The sequence below is a fragment of the Nymphaea colorata genome, chromosome 11, assembly GCF_008831285.2.
Source record: "Nymphaea colorata isolate Beijing-Zhang1983 chromosome 11, ASM883128v2, whole genome shotgun sequence".
In the NCBI taxonomy this organism is placed as follows: Eukaryota; Viridiplantae; Streptophyta; class Magnoliopsida; order Nymphaeales; family Nymphaeaceae; genus Nymphaea; species Nymphaea colorata.
Genome location: NC_045148.1, coordinates 18757342 through 18777161, shown reverse-complemented (window position 1 = coordinate 18777161; position 19820 = coordinate 18757342). Strand labels below are relative to the sequence as shown.

Below are 19820 nucleotides of genomic sequence, written 5' to 3'. Positions count from 1 at the left end.
CAGTGCAATGGATTAAAAATTCATTTTTCTGTTTGAAAAAACCAGACTCTTTTAAATAAAGGGTTATTCACATTTTATCGATTTACTCTCGCTCAGCTGAGAAAAAAAAATCATATATTGTACGGCTATTTGCTGAACTAAAAATGCAATCCTGAATGAAGATTGTGAAATCTAAAAACTTCAACGCGCACTTCAAATAGCTTGCGTTTGCCGGGAGTCGAACCCGGGTCTATTGCTTGGAAGGCAATTATCCTAACCGTTGGACTACAAACGCGTTGTTGAATGCAAATTTTTTAATTATTTCTTTGAGGATGTATTTATGATGCACTAAACTGATGGAAGACCAATTTTGGAAATCAAATCACCCCATGCTTAGTTTTAAACTATCGAAAGCAATTGCTTATCCCGTTCCCAAACGTGTTTGAGTTTTAGTAAAGTGTTCACGAGTTTAACTAGAGAAAACAAAGAAGAAAGGCCACCCTTGAACTGATTTCATACCCATGGGCCAGTATGAAACTATGAATATGCTTGATAAATTTAGAGGCTTGGGCGACTTCTTGATCGCACCACACATTATATTTGAAGAGCGCTTTGTTTCAGGAACTCCATGTTTCTGTTCCAAGAAACATGATATGATTATGAATGTTTGTTCCAAAATTCAATAATCAAGTACAAGATATAATCGCAAAAAGTTTATTCAAACAAGAACTTGACATTCTTAAAACATATATTGGAATGTTTTCATTCCACTGTTTGTTTCTGTATCGTTTTCTTTTCCATAAAATTGCATATTTTGTTGAACTAAGTCAGACTGTGAATGTTTTTTAGAACATTACCACATCTGTTTAACTTCTTCGATGCTTCCTTTGTACTCGGACTAAATTGTGTTGGTTCATAATTGCTGTCATTTTTAGATATTCTTCTGATTACCATTAGTTGAGAAAATGGCCTCGGTCTTGCTTGTGAGTTTTACCTTCATTAGGTTATCAGTTCGATCCATTTAATTCCCCAGTTGGTGCTAATGAGGCTTAGATGAATATTCAACATGTGAAATGAATGGCCTGTTTTTCTTTTTTTTCCTATTTTACTCAACTTTTACAATGTCTTCATATGTGTGTGCATGTTGGCAGAGGGTGTGGATATTGTGGGATGACTAAAAATTAAAAATCTACTATTGAAAATGTTATGAATTATTGAAAAAAACATTATAATAGCTAGTGTCATGTCATGACTGTGTTTTAGTGACATTTTTAATTTTTAGCTATATGGTAACATCATGCACATGGTGACATATAACTTCTCTCTCTCTCTCTCTCTCTCTCTCTATATATATATATATATATATATATATATATATATATATATATATATATATATATGTGTGTGTGTGTAGAAAGAGAAAATTGAATGTTGACTTTAACATTTTAAAGTTGTCTAATCTGCACCATTATGATGGACGGTTAAAAAAAAAATAAAGATAAAAAAGTGATGGATATTTTTATCATCTAATATTAGTTTATACATTTTTCTCATTATTATTGTGACTCTATTTAACTATATATATATATATATATATATATATATATATATATATATATATATATATATTGAGAAAGAGAGAGAGAGAGAGATGGGATAGCTGCTCAAATAGTTGAGCTCCAAGTGAACTGATTTTTTACATATGACTTTATAACCTATTCTAGACAACTCAAATTTATAGAGTTTGAAAAAAATAGAGAGCACAAGCACATATTAAATTGAACTTATGAGAGTTTTTGAACAAGAATTTTCAATTTACCAACATTTGGAGGACTAGAGATGAACCAATATAGGCATTTGACTTCTGGTTTTTTTCTTAAACCTACAGGCTATAGGATCCTTCATATAGTTATAAGGAAGAGGGTTGGCTGTTCTATTTAAATGAACATTATATAAAACAACAAAATATGTAACACGCACATGCGCACATGCATGCTTGTGTGTGTGTGCATATATATATGAGCTGTCACATCATCGGCCATCCGATGCTTAGAAAAGCTGGAGGATTTCGGCCTCATAAGTTAGTTATGATCAGCTATTCAACTTCAAGGGATGTAGCACAACCGGTTGAGTTAAGGATTTATACAAACAACAAGTCGCTAGTTCAAATCTCTCTGCAATTGTGAAAGCCAACTTGATATTTTACTATTAAGAAGCACGTCTTTATCAAATCAAACATGGAAAACAAACCTAGATCATCAAATTTGATTAGAACAACCTAAACAATGGCATTGAAATTATCCCAACCTACTCAAATTACCAAGTGACTTAAATGAGTTTCTCCCCTCAACAAGGAAGTCAAGATCAATTGACATTTGGGCTTGTCTAAGCCTACAAACCATTATCATGTTGAAATCAATAAAATGCAATTTGAACTTTGGACTACAACAATTAGGAGCAATTATGGGTGCAATGATCAAGGCGAAGGCTAGTAGATGACCAATATCATTTAGAGTTTGCACGACTTCAATTCATTGTACTCTAAAAAAAAGAGGTATTGATATGCAAGTTGAATCATAACAAAAGTATCATCACTCGAACACATGAAAAATATATGCTCGATGACCTGAGGGATGGGTGAAGACTTCTTTTAGCCAAATAATAGGATCCAACTCATTAAAAAAATCAACATGCGGTTGATTTTGAGTATATTTATATTCAAATCAACTGGGAGAGGGAGAGGAGTTTCCCTTCCTTTATTAAGAATCAGATCTTTCTTTTCCTTCAAATCATGCAAAAATTTTGAGTCAAATATAAGTTCAAGTTGGTTCAACTATCTATAAAGAAGTTTGCTTCACTGTGCTATTATCAACTGTCATTTCCAAATTCCACCAGGTTTCTCTCTCTCTCTCTCTCTGCGAGGTGGGCGAATTTAGTATCACGGAATCACGTGGACGGCAGGCAGTTTCTTCTGGACGGACGTGGACGGGAGGGTAACCGATTCCATCCATCAACCGTATCGGAATGCTCTTCACCTCTCGCCAGCCGATGTGAGCAGACGGAGCTTACATTGAGCAGGCCAGTGGGCTGCCATATCCAAAGAACAGGGAAACAGGGAAAGAAGTGGGGGAGAGGGAGAGGAGATGCTTTCTTCGCTCTCTTCGGTCATGGTCCTGCCATCTTGGAGTGGGGTGAGCAAGAAATTTTGCTCAATCTCGCTCTCATTTCGTGAAGTTTGAGTCTAAATTCTCTAACGATGGTTCCTCCGTTGTTTCTAATCAAAACAGGCCATTGTGCTGACTTCGTACTTCGGGTATCTGGTGATCGCCGGAAGTATTCTTCCGGGAAAGCTCGTCCCTGGAGCGGTTTTATCGGACGGAACGCGCCTTCACTATAGATGCAATGGTAAGAGTGAAAACGGGAGAATGCTCTTCTGCTTCTTATACTCTCTCGTTTCACGTTCTTCTTCATCTTCATCTTCTCCTGATTCGTCTATTTTCCTTTTCTTGGGACTTGGATGTTCTCCTTTAACGGCGGAGATCTCGTTCACGGAGTTTTTGTAAACAGGGATTTTGGTTTAACTTTTGGTTGAAGCTGACGACGGAATGCTTCACTTGATGGTTCTTTTTATGTGCCTGCACATGCATTATTAGTATTTGATACGAACTATTATTGTTCTTACTTGCTCATTCTAATTGTTCAGTGGTCATGTTGGACTTAACTTGTTATTTTCATGGCAGGACTTCTCTCACTTTTGCTGCTTATTACTCTTTCGGGGATCGGTGTTGGCATGAACATGATGTTACCTACGGTATGTTCACACGTTTCCAATCGTGGCTGTAGCTTTATATATACTTTCCATTGGTTTAATTTTTACTGTTTATTCATAAGTTTTCTTCATTTTTTGCAGTTTCTCGAAGTTAGGTTCTTAAACAATTCATTTATTTGCACGATGAACCGTTCTTTGTGACTGTTTTACTCTCAACTTGAGTAAATCTGGTTACATAGAAACATAGACAGGTCTCGCTTGTGTCGAGTGTGTCATAAAGAAAAAATTATGTGCATGTCTGCTTTTCACGATTATTCTCACTTGGTGAACTTTGTTTAGCCGAATTCCTGAAGTTGATTTTGGAAGCTTGTAACTTATTAAAGATCGGCTTAAGATACTCTTTCTGAATCGATCCCTAAAGTTCTCAACCAAATTTTAACAGAGTAAATTGCAAATAAAGAGAAGACCAGTAACAAAATCAAGCACAGATTGTTAGATGAACTCAGACTGCAACATACTAGCAAAAACTAGAAATAAAGTTTTGTTAAGCCAGTTTCATATGTGCATTTTTTATCTAGATCGTCTCAATATACTGAACTCATCTCCTTAGCTATAAAACCAAGTTGCTGATATCTAGGATGATAATCTGCTTCGTCAATCATGTTTGTGTCTTGGTATACATAAACTGCTATTCCGCAGAATATTGTCAACCTTGTTACCATCTGCTTAGACAGTCTTCTGGATTTGATAGAATTGGATTTCCTTGCGGATTATCTTGACTTACATATGCCTACTACTATCACTGTTTCTGTCCACTTATGTGACCAAAAGTTGACTTGAATTACTTGTCTCATTATTCTGAAGAATCCTTGGACCTTATTGATAGAGGAAAAATATAGTTACTCAAATCTTTTATTTGATCCAAGATCCTGGATGTTAGTGGCTCCATTACCATGTGCAACCCATGGTGGCATCTAAATTTATAAAAAGCAACATGCCAATCTTTTGCCAGCATATGATAGATTCTGTTTGCTACTTGTCACCTTTATCTTCACAAGCAGACGGTTGATAAAGATGAAGGTTCCATCTTATTTCATTAGGCTACCATTATTTAGCATTTCAATATTACACAGTATAGTTGTTTCCCCATGGATTTATTGTGTCTTAATGATAAAAAAGGAAGATGTGCAGGTCGTAGCAGACTTGGGAGCGCAACTATTCTCAACCACTCTATTGTTTAGTTTACTGGTAAGTTAACTTTAGTATTTATTCATGCATCTACGTGAAAGTATCTGATTTTTCTTTCTGTACCATGGTGCCTTCCTTTAAGCTTATTGTGGTCCAAACGAAGAATGAGTAAATTGTATTTAAATTGTACACTTGCTAATTGAGATGGCATACAAAAGGGAAAAATTTAACACTTTATGTAATTGTCAATTTTTTAAGCAACTTTGTTACTCTAGTGCATGCATGTCAATACCTGTCTGGATGACTAGAAGTTTCTTTGTTGGATGAGATGTAAATCACAATCTTGTCACTTAATTAGCAATGCTATAAATATCCCTGGTTTTTAAAATTATTAGTTCTGTTTTTAAATGTTTTCACTTGTTAGTAGTATTTCAGACAACTAATGACATCCTCCATGCCAACTTAATTTTTGGCCAGTTCTTTCTCTGAAGTTTGGTTGTTCGATTGTATTTTTCCTAAGTTAGTGGGCATGTATTATCATGTTGCACTTGCCCACCACCTGTAACTCATATTCCAACTATACCAGTTTCCTTCTAGATCAACTACTTTATGATCTGCTTTATTGTAGTTGACCTTTGGACCTAAGCTATCCATGACTCATATCCTGCATATTTTACTGCATGTGTCAACAGTGAGTCAGTGACTTCTAGAAAAGATGTACTTCAGTAGCACGAGGAGTGGCTTTTGAACATCTTGACAACATGTAAACAATCCTTCGGAATGCAGAAGAAATGAACACCAGTGACTGCTTAGTCGACTGGGCCATGGATTCTATGTCTTGAAAACTTCATATGTTAAGGTAGTTCATTTGCAAAAACTTGATCTCACCTTATGGCCTATGTTACAAATTGCCCTTGCCTTGATATTTCAAGTTAGGCCTTATCTTAGCAGTACAAACTGATGACTCGAACCCATGCACATGCCTGCATGCCCAGGATATGCACATTATAAATATAGAGCCAAGCTAATTGTAGTCAGTCATGCTACCTCTGTAGGGCTTCTCTTTGTTCCTAAAGATTTGGCTGGGTCTTAATGCAGCAGATTTTGGTTGGAACCTAGCCACAAGCCATCCGTTAAATCTCTCTTCAACTTGCTCATGTCTAGATTTTAGTTGGTCTTGTGTTGTCCCCAGCCACGTCCGCTGCTTATTCAAATCGAGCTGTTTACTCTTCTCTTAGACTGTGTATATGGTCTCACCATGATGAGTTTGATGAAGATCCAACTGAACCAAAATAATGAGCTGCCAAAGCCCTTAAGATGGAAGTTCTTGCAAAATCCCTTATAAGGCAATAGCTTTTGTGTAAAAACCCCATGATTGATATATTACATAGACACGAACATCTATTGAATTGTATGTGAATATATGATGTGTGTACATACAAATGTGTATGTATATATATAAGTACTACATTGCATAACATGGTTGTTAAATATTAAGTTATTAACTTACCAATATCTGCCAAACCTTTCTGTCTTTGCATGTATTATGTAATTTATCTTACTATCGCTTCCCCTTTTTTTAGCACAGGTGTCCTTCATGTTATATGCCATCGGTTGCAGGTCTGGAGATAAAAGCTCGTCCTTAAAAGCACATGTTACTGGAAATATTGTTCACGACTGGTAATTCACAAGAAAATATACTTATCAAGTCTCATTATCTTATTACTTTTATTAATTAACCTTGCCAATAAATTTTTAACAAAAGGTTTCAGCTAAGCATCTTGCTTCTTGTAACATATGACGGACTGACACAAGCAAACATGTACTTGCATGTGGAGATCCATGGATATGTATATGCACCGAATTTTCAGTGACCTTTATGGCTTTAACTAGCACTTAGATACTAGCCAGAGTTGTGGGTATTTGTGCTGGATCAAATCATTTTACAAAACCTTCATGTAGTGGGTGAGGAAGCAAGAATGAAGAACTTGAGAACACTAAGGAGAAGACCTCCCATCACGTCTGGCCTTATTCACATGTATGGCTGATGGAATAAGCTTTAATTAGTTATGTTAATCCTTATAAGGTTAAATTACAGATGGCACAATAAGAATCCTTAGATTTATAGCAATGTCTCTAATGAAGAAAGCATGCATTAAGGTAACGGCACTCATATTACATTCATATAGAAGAATGATAAAGTACATACCCTTGGAGAGTAGACTTCTAGCGTAGTGTGAAATGATGATAATTTCCTTGTATGCAAGGTGAAATTTTTGCCATTATTGGCTCAACGACCATCAGTGTATTTTTCAAGGAGGCATCTTATGTTGTCTAAAGTCTTTTAGCTCCTGAAAGTTGAAACTGTTTGTGCTTGTGACAACATTGACTGCAAAAAAAAAGAAAGAAAAGTAGATTAAATTCATGCAATTATTAGTTTTTCATGCTGATATTCAACCTGGTCCATGGTTGAAGTTCTTTAGCCTTTTCTTTTCAAAAATGAAATTCCATTCTGAATTTTGACTAGCATTTGGAATTTCTCTCTCATGCAATGCATTTCATTGTTTTAGGTGGTACGGGGTACAGTTAAATCCAGACGTCCTTGGTGTTGACCTCAAGTACGTCGAGCATTCTTGTGTTGCATCATAATTTCTTTTATGACCTTGAAGTTTTTCCTGATGACATCTGAAAGCATAATGTCTTTATCAATTGACATGGATTATCTGATTAGAAGTTAAATTGCAATGTCTGCGAATGTCTGTGACTGAAACCAAAACTGTAGAACCTTTGTATCTTCTTTCTTGGCACTTGATATAATAACGTTGCATTCCCTGTTATCATTTGTAGCAGAGTATTAGGGAAAGGCCATAGGTATGTTTACCTGATGGTTACATCCAACTGAAATATGGTTAGCTGGAGTATGTTAATAACACTACAAAAATATGTCATATATGAACCTTGCTGTTTCTTAAACCTCATAAAAATTTCATCCTTGAATAACATTCATCAAAACAACTAGTTCTGCAAGGTTGCAAGGAAATGGTCCTTAGTCAAGATTTTATACAAAGGTGTGTCCCAAACTGTTTTGGAAAATAGGAGAGATTTCATTTATGGACATGAGATTCAGGACTTACAGTTGTCTGATTTTTCTTTTACATGGTAAGTCTTTTTCTTTATAAGTTGAGATGGCACATCTGATCATTGAACCATTTGAAAAACACATGGTATAAAATTCTTACATGGCTATAACAGAAAAATACAAAAAGTTTTCTGGAAGATACATGAGAAAAAAATTGCCATAAACAAGAGAATACTTAAATCCAATTGTATTTCTTGGTATTACAAAATTGTCCAAATGGATAAGCATGAATGCTGCAAGCTTGCCCCTTAAAGCATCGATCTTGCATCATGTTCTTAAAACTTTTTCTGATCATGAGTCCATGACATATTTCAACAATGTCTGCTTTTTTTGAAGAACTCACTCAAAATACGAAAGCTTATTTGTCGCTTGCAGATTCTTTTTTGTTAGAGCTGGGATGATGGGATGGATTCTTATCAATCTGTCTATTTTGGCAAAAAGTGTGAAAGATGGCAAATTATCCCTTCCAATGATCCTTTACCAGACATATAGCATGGTATTCTTCATTTTCTTGAGTGTCAACTTCATTGAATTGTACCATATTTGCATGTATTTTTTACTTTTGATTGTTTTTCTTTTTCAGTTGTATGTTTTGGATTACTTCTGGTATGAGGAGTTCATGACCTCCACGTAAGTTATGGTTTTTGTTTCTCTAAACTATTATATATCTTTTGTTCTATGGCTGTAATTGTATGAAATTAATGTCATATAGCTCTTTGACAGAACATAAAATGTCCATGGCTGTGCTTGATGTGGTCTACATAATCTTTATACAAACAATATTTGTGGTGTGATGTTCATAAAGTTTCTATGAAAGACTGAACAACTTTCAATATTAATTTGAGTTGCAATGCTCTTCAAATTTTTGTTGCAATTGCCAAAAACACACTTACTTTCGGTATGTTGTGTTTGTGTATGAAAAAGTTTTTGGTACTCTAGGAGATGCAAACTATTTGGCAGAAGTTTCCCTTTTCATACTATTTCAGTATTTGTGAATTAAACTATTTCTGTTTACATGCTCTTTTAGTATGACATGAGTTCCGAACCATGTGATTCCTACAAGTGCACTTTTCATGTTTTTCAAAATTTTGCAGTTCACGGTGCACAAAAATGTGGTGACTGATAATACTCTAAGCTAAACTGAAAAGCATGATCCAGAGCTTGATCCTCATGATGCATGAAGTGTTAAAAACTGAAAGAGTGCAAGCAAAATCTTGTTTGCCTGTATATGCAAATCAAGTCGATATAGCTCATGCCTACGATTGCAACAGGCACGTATCACATGCAGATGCACATATGCATAAAATTGTGGTTAAACTTTAAAGACTAGAGTAGTCGGCTACAAGAGATGATAGTTCTGATTGGCACAGATATCTCAGTCTTCTGTCACTTGTTTGACACATCAATATACCTCCTTTACTGGCCTCAGTTTTCTGCTGTTCAATGACCATTTTGTTTAGTCAACAGAGGGCATTCTGGTATTGGGGTGTCCTCTGTGTTCTCCATATCTTCTACTTCTTTTTCCCTTCTATTTTTCTGTTCTTTCACCCCCTTATCTTCTTCCCTTTTGTCCTCTTAATCCTTCATTTTCATCTTGCAGTTGGTGGTTAGCAATGGTGATTTGCAACTGCCAGCTGCTGACCAGCATCTGAGTGTGGATGCATGTCATGTCTTTGTTTTATGTATATATATATATATATATATATATATGTAGAGAGAGAGAGAGAGAGAGAGAGAGAGAGAGAGCGAGAGCGATATCCTCTTCATCCTCATTTTCATCCAGCTGGTGGTTGCCATGGCAACTTGCAACTGCCATCTGCTGACAGTCATCCAAGTGTTAATGTCTTTGTTTGAGAGAGAGAGAGAGAGAGCATTGTAGCTTTTCCTTTTCTAATATATTTTCATCTGTTTCTGCAGTGTATTGGCATGTTTCTCCATTGGCACTATTAACTTGGTATAGTTTTACATAATTATCTTTTGTAGGTGGGACATCATTGCAGAAAGATTGGGCTTCATGTTAGTCTTTGGAGATCTAGTTTGGATACCATTCACCTTCAGTATACAGGCATACAATCACCTTCCTGGGATTTCCTTATTATCTGCATATTTGGTTTCTACAAGTATATTCTTAAAAATATTTACCCTCATGTTATCTGCGTAGGGACTATGTAATTTATTTTTGAATTGAAATTGGATAAAATATACTTTCTATTTCTGCAAACCTTTCTGATATAAGATAACTACCAGAGAAATGAATTAGGTCAGATCCCAAAATTAATGTATAGTCAGATGACTCAGATTCCAAAATTAATGTATAATGTGGAAGGGAGATTGAGAAGATCTTGGACTATTGGCTTAAGGGTCATAGTAAAGCTGCTACCACATGTCTTTGGTTAGGTGGAGGGACCAGCTCCAAGGTGAAAACAGCTGAGAAAGAGATGTAAACTTGTAGCAATTTGAAGAACATGTGTAAGATTACTTAGCCTTACAGGGACATTTAGGACTGTTGGTGCAGGAGGCCTGTAAGCCTTGAGTGGCCTTGACTGTCAGTTCAAGGCACACGGCACCAACGCAGCACATTTTGGGGCAACTGCCTGATTGTAGGTAGATGGGTGCCACCCATGATTCGTTAGTTTGACATTCGAGGGCCTACCTATTTAAGGATAGGTGCCATGCCTTTTGTACATTCTGCTTTCTAGGTTGTTGGTTAAGTGTAAGTTGTTCCCTTATTGAAAAAAAGGAAGCCCTCTCTTGAGGTGAATCTCAGTGTGCCTAGTTCTCTTGTGTTTGTGTTGTGGGAAAAAGGCTGCTAAGCCCTTGCTGGGGAAGGACTTATGCCGTGCAAGCTAGGAGTGAAAGAATTCATAACAGTAACCAAGTCAAGAAGCAGAAAAAATAAACAACCCAGTGTAATCAATTTCTGGGAAGAAGAGGAGAAGCAAAAAGAGAGAGAGAGTATTTCAGAGAATCTATCCTTTCTTCTCACTTCCTTAAATGAAAACTAACAGCTTGGCCTTTGCTCATGAAGCATAGATGACCAGGCAAAAGTCAACTAGTCAGTCATGACCAACTGAGTGCCTTTGTGGAGTTTAGCTAGGTTTAACAAGGTGCACACCCGAGACTGACACAAAATGCTAGTTGAGGGCAATTATAACCTTGCTAGTGTTGGGAAAGATATGAAACACGCTTGTCCCTTGGTAATTTATAACCTTGCTGATTGAGTCACAAAGATTTGTCACAGTTGAATATACCAGAGAGTTCGGCCTTACATAAGTTACATTTTTGCTTCTAGATCTTTAATTCTTGTTCACTTGCATAACCGCTACTCTTGCAACAGTATGTTTTTTTTTTCCCTTCACTTGATGTACTTAACGGATCTGCATTTTCACCATTCTATAGGGCTGGTGGCTTTTGGAAAACAAAGTGGATCTGCCGAAGGCTGCAGCTCTTGCCAGCACTTTGGTTTTTGTGATTGGGTCATAGCCTCTCTCCATTTTCATGCGTTATCTACTTGTTTTGAAAATATCTGTGTACAATTATGTGCTTCTATGTACTTTGCACATTTTGATATATTTAGCTTTCCTGAACGGTGTGATGGATTTTACAGTTATCAGGTATTTAGGGGATCAAATGGGCAGAAGCATGTTTTCAAAAAGGATCCAAAGGCTCACATATGGGGGAAGCCTCCAAAAGTTATTGGTGGCAAGTTGCTCGCTTCTGGCTATTGGTATTGTTCTTGCTTTCTGCCATACACAGATACTAGAAATCTAGAATAGATCTGAAGGTGGTTCTATCATGCAAGAAAAAGTTGATAATCAATTCAAGTTTTGGTTTGCTTAACTCTTGGTTCTTATCTTTCAAGGCAAAGTCTAAACTTTGATCAATAAAAACATCACATATGAGTGGACGAAGGTAAGACTAACATATTTGATCTCAAAATGTTGTCAGTCAAAAGCAAATGTTTATATTGGGATAAAGATAGGCAGTTCATGAAGACAGTGAGTTTAGTAGGTGATCGATGCATCAAAATGACTGTGTCAAACTCTGTAGCTCATGAACCATCAAAATGATTCAGCATTCCACAATGGTAATTGTCTTGGACTCCAAGCCATATATTCAACAACTTGCATTCTTTATTTGGCAGTGAACTTTTCCTTACACTTTCATGTCAAAGGTGATGCTGGAATGAGATGCTTAGAGCTCTCTCTCTCTCTCTCTTTGGTCAGCAAACGGCAACACGTGCCTGTTCTTGGAGAAGATAGCCTAGTAAGGCACTTTGTCTTTTGCAAAAAACCAAGATTCTTGAGTTATACTCTCCAGCTTCAGGTCCACCACATAAATAATATGGTCGTCCATGAGAAGTTGCATGTGAAGGGTGCAGAAATCATGTGCGGCTTTCAAAGAATAATATAAATCGAAAAACATCTCATCTTTTTTAATAATATGGTAAAAGGTTGTGACTTGTGATCCTTTTGTCAACATTCAATGTTCGTATGGTTTCTCTGTTTGCCTAATTAGCATGCATACTTCTATTTCTTTGCATTCTTTTCTTGTAATCTATACATACCGAACAGCTTTGTGGCAAATAGAATTTATTTTTTTGATGCAGGGGAATCGCCAGGCACTGCAATTACCTGGGGGACTTGCTGCTAGCTTTATCATTCAGTTTACCTTGTGGGGCTAGGTATCCTACATGCCATATTTCAGTACCTTATTACAATGCAAGTGTGTTATAACTGTTAGTTTTCACTTGTACTTCTTGCAGTTCTGTGGTTCCTTACTTTTATCCAATATATCTGCTAATTCTGCTGATTTGGAGGGAAAGAAGAGATGAAGCCAGGTGCAGGCAGAAGTATAAGGAAGTCTGGGTTGAATACTGCAGGCTTGTTCCTTGGCGAATACTGCCATATGTATATTAGACAAGACAGATAAGCTTTACTTGTCTTGGTCTTTGTTTACTGTTTTCAGGAAGAAGAGGCTACCAAGATACTCCCAAATCAAGCAAAACTGAATCTGTTGACAACCAGGAGACAGTTTTATTTGAATTCTAACTTTTTCTTTAGTCTCTCTGGCAAGCCATATTTTACTTGAATTCTCATTAACCTTGTCCACAACTTCATTGTGCTCTCAATTGTTGTTTCAGAATGTTTCTGCAGGAAGCAACAACTTTGAATTATAAGCTGAACTCTAATGCTAGATCGGAATTGACTTAAAGTGGGTCTGAGTCCTCCTGGACATTGAGTTAGTCGGGTCAAGCCAAGCGTAGATTTGACACAAGGTATCCTGCTTGATCCAATTCACTAGATCAAATGCTTGTCTTTCAATAGTAGCGCTTCACATAATTTGGAAAACTCAATAAAGATTTTTTGCATGGAAAGCTAGATAGGCATGTATATTAGAGAATTGTAGCAGTGCAAAGAAAAGGTCGACAGAATACAATCTAAGAAACTCTAAATGTCTTGATAATAATCTGACATCATAAGGATGCTGTTAAGGTCAAGAAAATTGTCTACGTCTAAAGATCTATCTAACCGATGAATACATTACCCTAAACTTGTTTCCTTATCCCAATTTACCTCAAATGACGATAAGTAAAGACTTTCAATCTCATACCTCTATATAGAATATCAACTATACAAGTGAAACGGTCCTGGATAAGTTTCACCTGCGATCAGATGACCCATGACAAGTTCTAATCATATTATTAGTCTGTGTTATCTTCATTCTGCTGACGTTTGAAAATACTGAGTATTTGGTCTTGTTGACGTTTTTTTTTTTCAAATTCATCATTGACTTACAAGCAACTGGCAGATTCATCGTACGTCTTAGTGTTATTAAACATTTCCCAACATTAGTCAAAGCTGTTTCTTCAGCAAAAGAAGCACACACACACACAAACACATACATATATTTAGAGAGAGACTCAATCTTCACAAGTTGAATCCAAAGAATTGGACCAGCTCCCTCTATTTCTAGGTAAAACTCTGTTAAATATTCAATGCAGAAAAAAGATAAAATAAGTCGTGGTTATCCCAACATTGAATTGGTAGGTATCTGACAATTTAGGTCACAGATAGAATTAGACATCTCAAATTGCGTGCTCAGACGTGTTGTGTAGTACTATTTTGTATTTATTCATTAAAAAAAGGCTTTACCTTAGTTGATATCTTATTATATGCCATCAATTCTTTGGGTGTTGTAAAAAACGCATCTAAACCTGAAAAAAAGGTCTGAATGTGAAGTTCCTGCTGCATACATTACTCGTAAAGATTCAAGGGTGTCAATGGCAGGACTTGCACCGTACTTGTGGATTTGAGGCCAGCCATACTTTTGAGTACTGGGACTAGCCCTAGGTTTTTAGGTCAAAACAAGAACCATATTCTACAAAACCTACATAGATCATACCCCACCCATGCCTGGGTAAATCTTTCTATCTTTCCTTTAAACGTATTGACATCGAAAATTTTAGATTTTAATTTGAATTCAGGGTGGATGTTCTCAGCCCCGAAACTCACAAACCATATTTGGTTCCACACAGACCATATGGGTTCAGCCCAGAGGCGGAGCCACACATGGGCTGGCCTTCAATGTTTCTTTATTTTTATATTAACATTTTCAAAATCTTGTTCTATTATATACGTAATGTCCCTTTGGATATAGAAATCTGTGAATGAGTGCCCTTCCAGAAAATTTTTCTGGCTCTGCTACTGGTTCAGCCTGAATGCCAATTTGGGCTCGGGTTTGATACTGCTCGATTTCCAGTCAGACCTGTCCTTTTTGCGCCCTTTGGCTTTCATTCTTTATATTCCCGAAGCATGTTTTAGGTTTGAAGTCCCAAAGCCAGGACGAGTACCTTCTTCCTTCTTCATCAATTAATCAGGTTAAAAGATTGGTTCTGCCACCAATTCCTGTTGATGTTTAACCAAGTACTTACTACGTGCTCTTCCCCTTCAATTATGTGGTGATTGTGCACAAGATTCAGAAACCATTTGAGTCTGGCCACACAATTTATTGGATGACAAAGTTGCATTGTTTAGAGCTTTCTGGGAATTTTGTTGAGCAGTGCGCTTCCAACATTGAATTCTTAACCTCCTTCAATTAGAAGTTTTAAGCAGGGTACCAAGCGAGGTGCACAAACTGACTGTTATAAAAAAGAAAAGGAGATGGTGAATGGTAGCTCATCCTAATAAATAGAAGAGGAGAGAAAGAGTGCGGCCGATAAAATATACAGACGTGATGCAACTCACCAACCTGATCTGATCAACGAATAAAGCTAGGTTCTTTCAAGTCGCAATAACATGCAGCAGGACTTAAAGCTGCCAGAAAAGATGGATGTAGAGGTGAAGAGTAAGAGGACATTTTTTGAAGAGGAAATAGTTTGAGAGGTCAATTGGGTAAGCAAGCAGAGGGCCGAAACCCCACCCTTTCTCTTGAACTTGCATATTAGTGCCATGCTCTTTGCAGCACAGAAAGCTGCCGCGCCCTCATAATTCGAAACAAAGACTGACTGTCTACTAGCTCCGGCTCTGTCCGTTGCACCAACCTCATAGTAGGTCCACTGTTCGTGGCTTAGTACTATTGCCGATTGAGATTGACAGTTCATGGGGTGCTTTAGTGGCACCGCTTCTAATCCGAACATGTTCTCTCATCAATTAGACAGAGAAGATTGCCAAAGGTCCGTTGGTCCATGCCGATGAACTTGTTCAAGCAGCTCGGACCCCACTTGGATCTTTACTTTAATGTCAACTCTCATGACCATTTGACTGTTAAGCGGATAAGGTTCCCAAGAGTAGGGTGGAAAAGGGCCAAGCTCGGATCAACCAGCGGAGAAATGGGACTAAAGATCGAGTTAGGTAAAACGGATTGCACTCTACAGTCTACATATCAAGTGTGTCCCTCCTGCTCCAGGAATTTGAGTTCCATTTGTGCCTTCACAAGCACGGATGACTTACAAAGTAAGGTGACTGGTTGCACCTTCTTCTGTCCCTTCTCTATCCAACTGACCAAATGTTCTCAAGTTCAGGATGGGAGGGCAACTCCACTAGATTCAGACGCAATATCTTAAAATGCAACTCCACCTAACTATTCAGGTTCGGTCTTCTCTTGTCAAACCCGAATGATCGAAGTTGGATGAAGGCAAGTAGTCCAAAAAAAAAGAAAGAAATCTGAATTCCTTTGCACTCTACCATGGTTGGTAGTCATCCTGGTCTCGCGTCCTTTGAAAGTTGCGGCGCCCACCGTAACACGGCTTCGGTTGGCCAGCTTTGTTATCGAGACAGGTCGTACCCTCGATAGCTACTGCCCTTTTAAAGGCCACTGTCCCACCTTTCTCTTTCTCTCTCTCTCCATATATATATATATATATATATAAATGGACCCAACTTTGTCACTTTCTCTCTGCTATCTACAATGGTTCCTCTTTCTATCTCTAGATGGTCCCATTACCACCCCTGTCCTCTCTCTCTCTCTCTCAAGTGAGTAGCTAAAGAACAACACAGAGGGCATGAAGACGAGTAAAACAATGTGCAGTGGCGAGAGAGAGAGACAAATACTCAGCGTCCCGTTCCCCCGTCTTTCATCTCTCTCTTGTATATATGTATATATTGTTGTTGTTCTGTGAAAAGAATTCAGGGATTTGATGGGTTTGCGAAGAATCATGGCGGGACAAAACCAGAGCGGCTTTTCCTGCTTTCCAGAATTCGCTGTGGGTGCAATAAAGGGATTGTCCTTGAGGAGGTGCCTTTGCTTTCGCGCTTGTCGTCGGGCGGGGACTTTACAGCGAGGGAATCTTGTCCCACGTGACTCCCACGGTTCGGAAACCCAACCACCCTCATTATAATGCCAATACTAATACTAATAATAGCTTATGGCAGATTCATTATCTTTTTATAAGACACATGTCGGCCATGGAATGCCCTCACTGACAACTGCGGGTTCCTCATCACCAAAAACTGCCAACCTTGTCTCAACGTTCAAAAAAAAAAAAAACTTAAAATAAAATTTTCAGAAGTAGATATTCGTCATCAAACTTGCGTTTAAAACTTAAAAAATAATGCCAACACACATCGTCTCTTATGGGTTATTTTTTTTTTACAAAAAAAATAAAGCAAATTTTCCTTTTTCATTTTGTTAAACTATAGTTGGTGCTAAGTTAATTTAGTTGATATAGCAGTTGGCTAGGGCCACCAAAGGTTCACCAGTGTCTATATTTTATAAGATTCTATGATGTTATGATTCTTCCTACCTTTTAGGATTGTGTTTATACTTTTCAGTATACAACATTCCCAATGCATATCAGCTAGTACATTGGTCCCACCACATTATCGTAAAGTTGTGGCTCAAGCTAGCAATAGGCTGCCTTGAGTGAATGTGCCAAATCCTCTTAAGGCTAAGGTGTACTCATATTTACAACATTGCTAAAATTTAAGTTTGCAAAGAGCAATGAGTCCGATTTTTCAATTGGATGGCACTCTATGTCGGTGCTATTCCCTCATTTTTTTATACACACATGTATATATATATATGTATATATAGGAAAATTAAAATCTGCCATGACCGAACAATTGTCTTTTATTTTGTATCACTCACATAATGTACATTCCATCATTCAAATTTGTGATGGCAAATGCATCCTTTGTAACGGCTTATAACAACACAACATAAAAAATAAACATCTGGCCATAGAGGTAACAGACTAATTTTAAATTTTATATGAATAAATACCCATGATTTCATGCAATTAATATGTGCTATGCTAATTAACCATCGTATCCTGAGAAGAATTGCAACCCAAAATATGGACTGGGAATTTCAAACTAAACTTTTTTTTTTTCTTTTTGGTTATATTGCATAAAAGACAGGATAGAAAGAATTGGAGAGAATAGCAACAGAAACGAGAATAGCATGCATGTGATCATGTCACTCGGTGGCTGAGAAAACAACCTTGTGAAGGAACAAGTATGATGCTGGTGGGGGCCTTTGCCCTTCCATTTCAAGAGAATGGAGGTTCAGCACATGTATGGAGGGATTTGAGACACCAAAAAAGAACAAAAGGCAAAAATGGACGAACAAGATCACTTTGCAGTTCCCAATTACAGTTTTTTTAGCTGACTTGTTCTTTCACCATCAACCGTTAGCGTGTGGATTTTTATGGTGCTATAAAACAAAAAGACTCCAGTTCATTCAGCTCTTTCAAAGTGTGTGAATATATATATATATATATATATATATAAAATAGAAAAAAATGAGAAAAATTAAAAAAAGCCTTTTAAGTAGCAGCACTTTTAACACTAAAAGGGCACTTAAGGCATGTTTGGGTGATTGTTGTTTTTTAAAAAGCTTCAAGGGTTGTAGTGTAGCTGGTCGTCAAGTTAGCAAACTGACGAAAGTCCAGCTTTTAGTTTGATTCCATTTAACTTTACTCATTTGGACTTAAACGGTAAGATGACAACACTTTAGTTGACAAGTGTACCATATTCCACTCAAAACTTAAAAGCAATCTTAGACTCCAAGAACAGGAGGTAGAAGGAAGAAGGAATCAAGCAGCTCAGTTCATTCTCTTCTTAAGTATTCCAAAATGAAGCATCTACACATTTTTAAATTTTGATATTTGATCTATATATACAACAGTTATAACTACAGGATGCGCGGGCTTTAGAAGCCATGGCGATAGGGTCCTTAATGGCGACATAGAACTAATTTAGTTATTTATAAATCCAAACTATTAATGTCCACTATTTCAAAAGCTTGTCCTATTTGATTTTAAATGTAAGTCATGTTGTAAGGTGAATTTAAAGGCAATAATATCCGTGGGCCTTTATCTTGGCAGTCGTCAGGAAGCATCTGTTTAATATCAATAAATTCACCGTCAGAGCCTTCTTAAAATTGGGAGGCCGAAAGGTAAAAGGGTCATTTGAATGCAAGAATCAACCTTTGTGACTATGCGGCCATGGTAGTAGGATTAACATTGTCAAGATCAATATCAATAGGTGCTGCGGCCATGGTAGTAGTAGGATTAACATTGTCAAGATCAATAGGTGCTACAATTAGGATTACGAAATTCAAACAAAGAGAGAGAGCCGATAAAATGAAAGTATATATAATAAAATTTGGGGACAAGAAGTCCCCTAACAACAAACCCCAAAACCAAAATAAAAGAATTAAATATATAAATTTGCAGCGCAATAAAACATAATAAGAGGGATTGAGAGAGAGCAAATAGACGGGGTGGCAGAGTCACCCAGTAGTAGACGAAGGACGGCGCTATAGCCGAATAACAAAGTGAACATTTCCTTGCACAAGACGTGCCACAAACTCACAATGAGAAGGTGCTCCTGAAGAGAGAGAGAAAGAGAGCGGTCTAGAGGATCCAACTCCTTGAAACTGGTTTGTAATTTCCACTTTAGATAAGTGACTTTCGAAAGTCTAGAAGCAAAACGTCAAGGAGCATAGCATTAGGTGGTTGGGGTAAGAGCATATAAAATTTCAGGACTCTCGTTCAATTTATATGGGCACTATGCCTCTATGTTTTAAGGTGGTGGAATGCGATACCTAAACTTAAGGGTGTACTAATACTATTATTAATGTCTTTGCAGTCTAGAGGTAGGGAGAATGAGAGGCTTTCAGGCCTTTTTTTTCTTCTTCTTCTTGGGTAGTGATTTGTTAACCTCTCATTCGGACCACCATGAAGTGTAGAAACCAAAACTTTCATCATCATCTATTATTAGATTGGACAAGTATATTACC

At 37.1% G+C, this 19820-nt stretch overlaps 1 protein-coding gene and 1 non-coding gene across 2 annotated transcripts; one reads left to right on the top strand and one right to left on the bottom strand.

The window, feature by feature from the left end:
• Nucleotides 1-202: 202 nt before the first annotated feature.
• On the bottom strand, nt 203-274 carry TRNAG-UCC (transfer RNA glycine (anticodon UCC)). Its single transcript has one exon. It is a non-coding gene; the product is annotated as a tRNA-Gly (tRNA).
• Nucleotides 275-2863: 2589 nt separating this feature from the next.
• Nucleotides 2864-13137, top strand: LOC116263708 (delta(14)-sterol reductase). The gene is made up of 13 exons (XM_031643443.2): nt 2864-3170; nt 3267-3384; nt 3720-3790; nt 4940-4996; nt 6525-6616; nt 7507-7554; nt 8451-8571; nt 8659-8705; nt 10059-10140; nt 11475-11551; nt 11683-11802; nt 12685-12759; nt 12841-13137. Exons 1-13 carry the CDS (start codon nt 3123-3125, stop codon nt 12992-12994), a joined length of 1110 nt encoding a protein of 369 aa, XP_031499303.1. The 5' UTR covers nt 2864-3122; the 3' UTR covers nt 12995-13137.
• Nucleotides 13138-19820: the final 6683 nt, after the last annotated feature.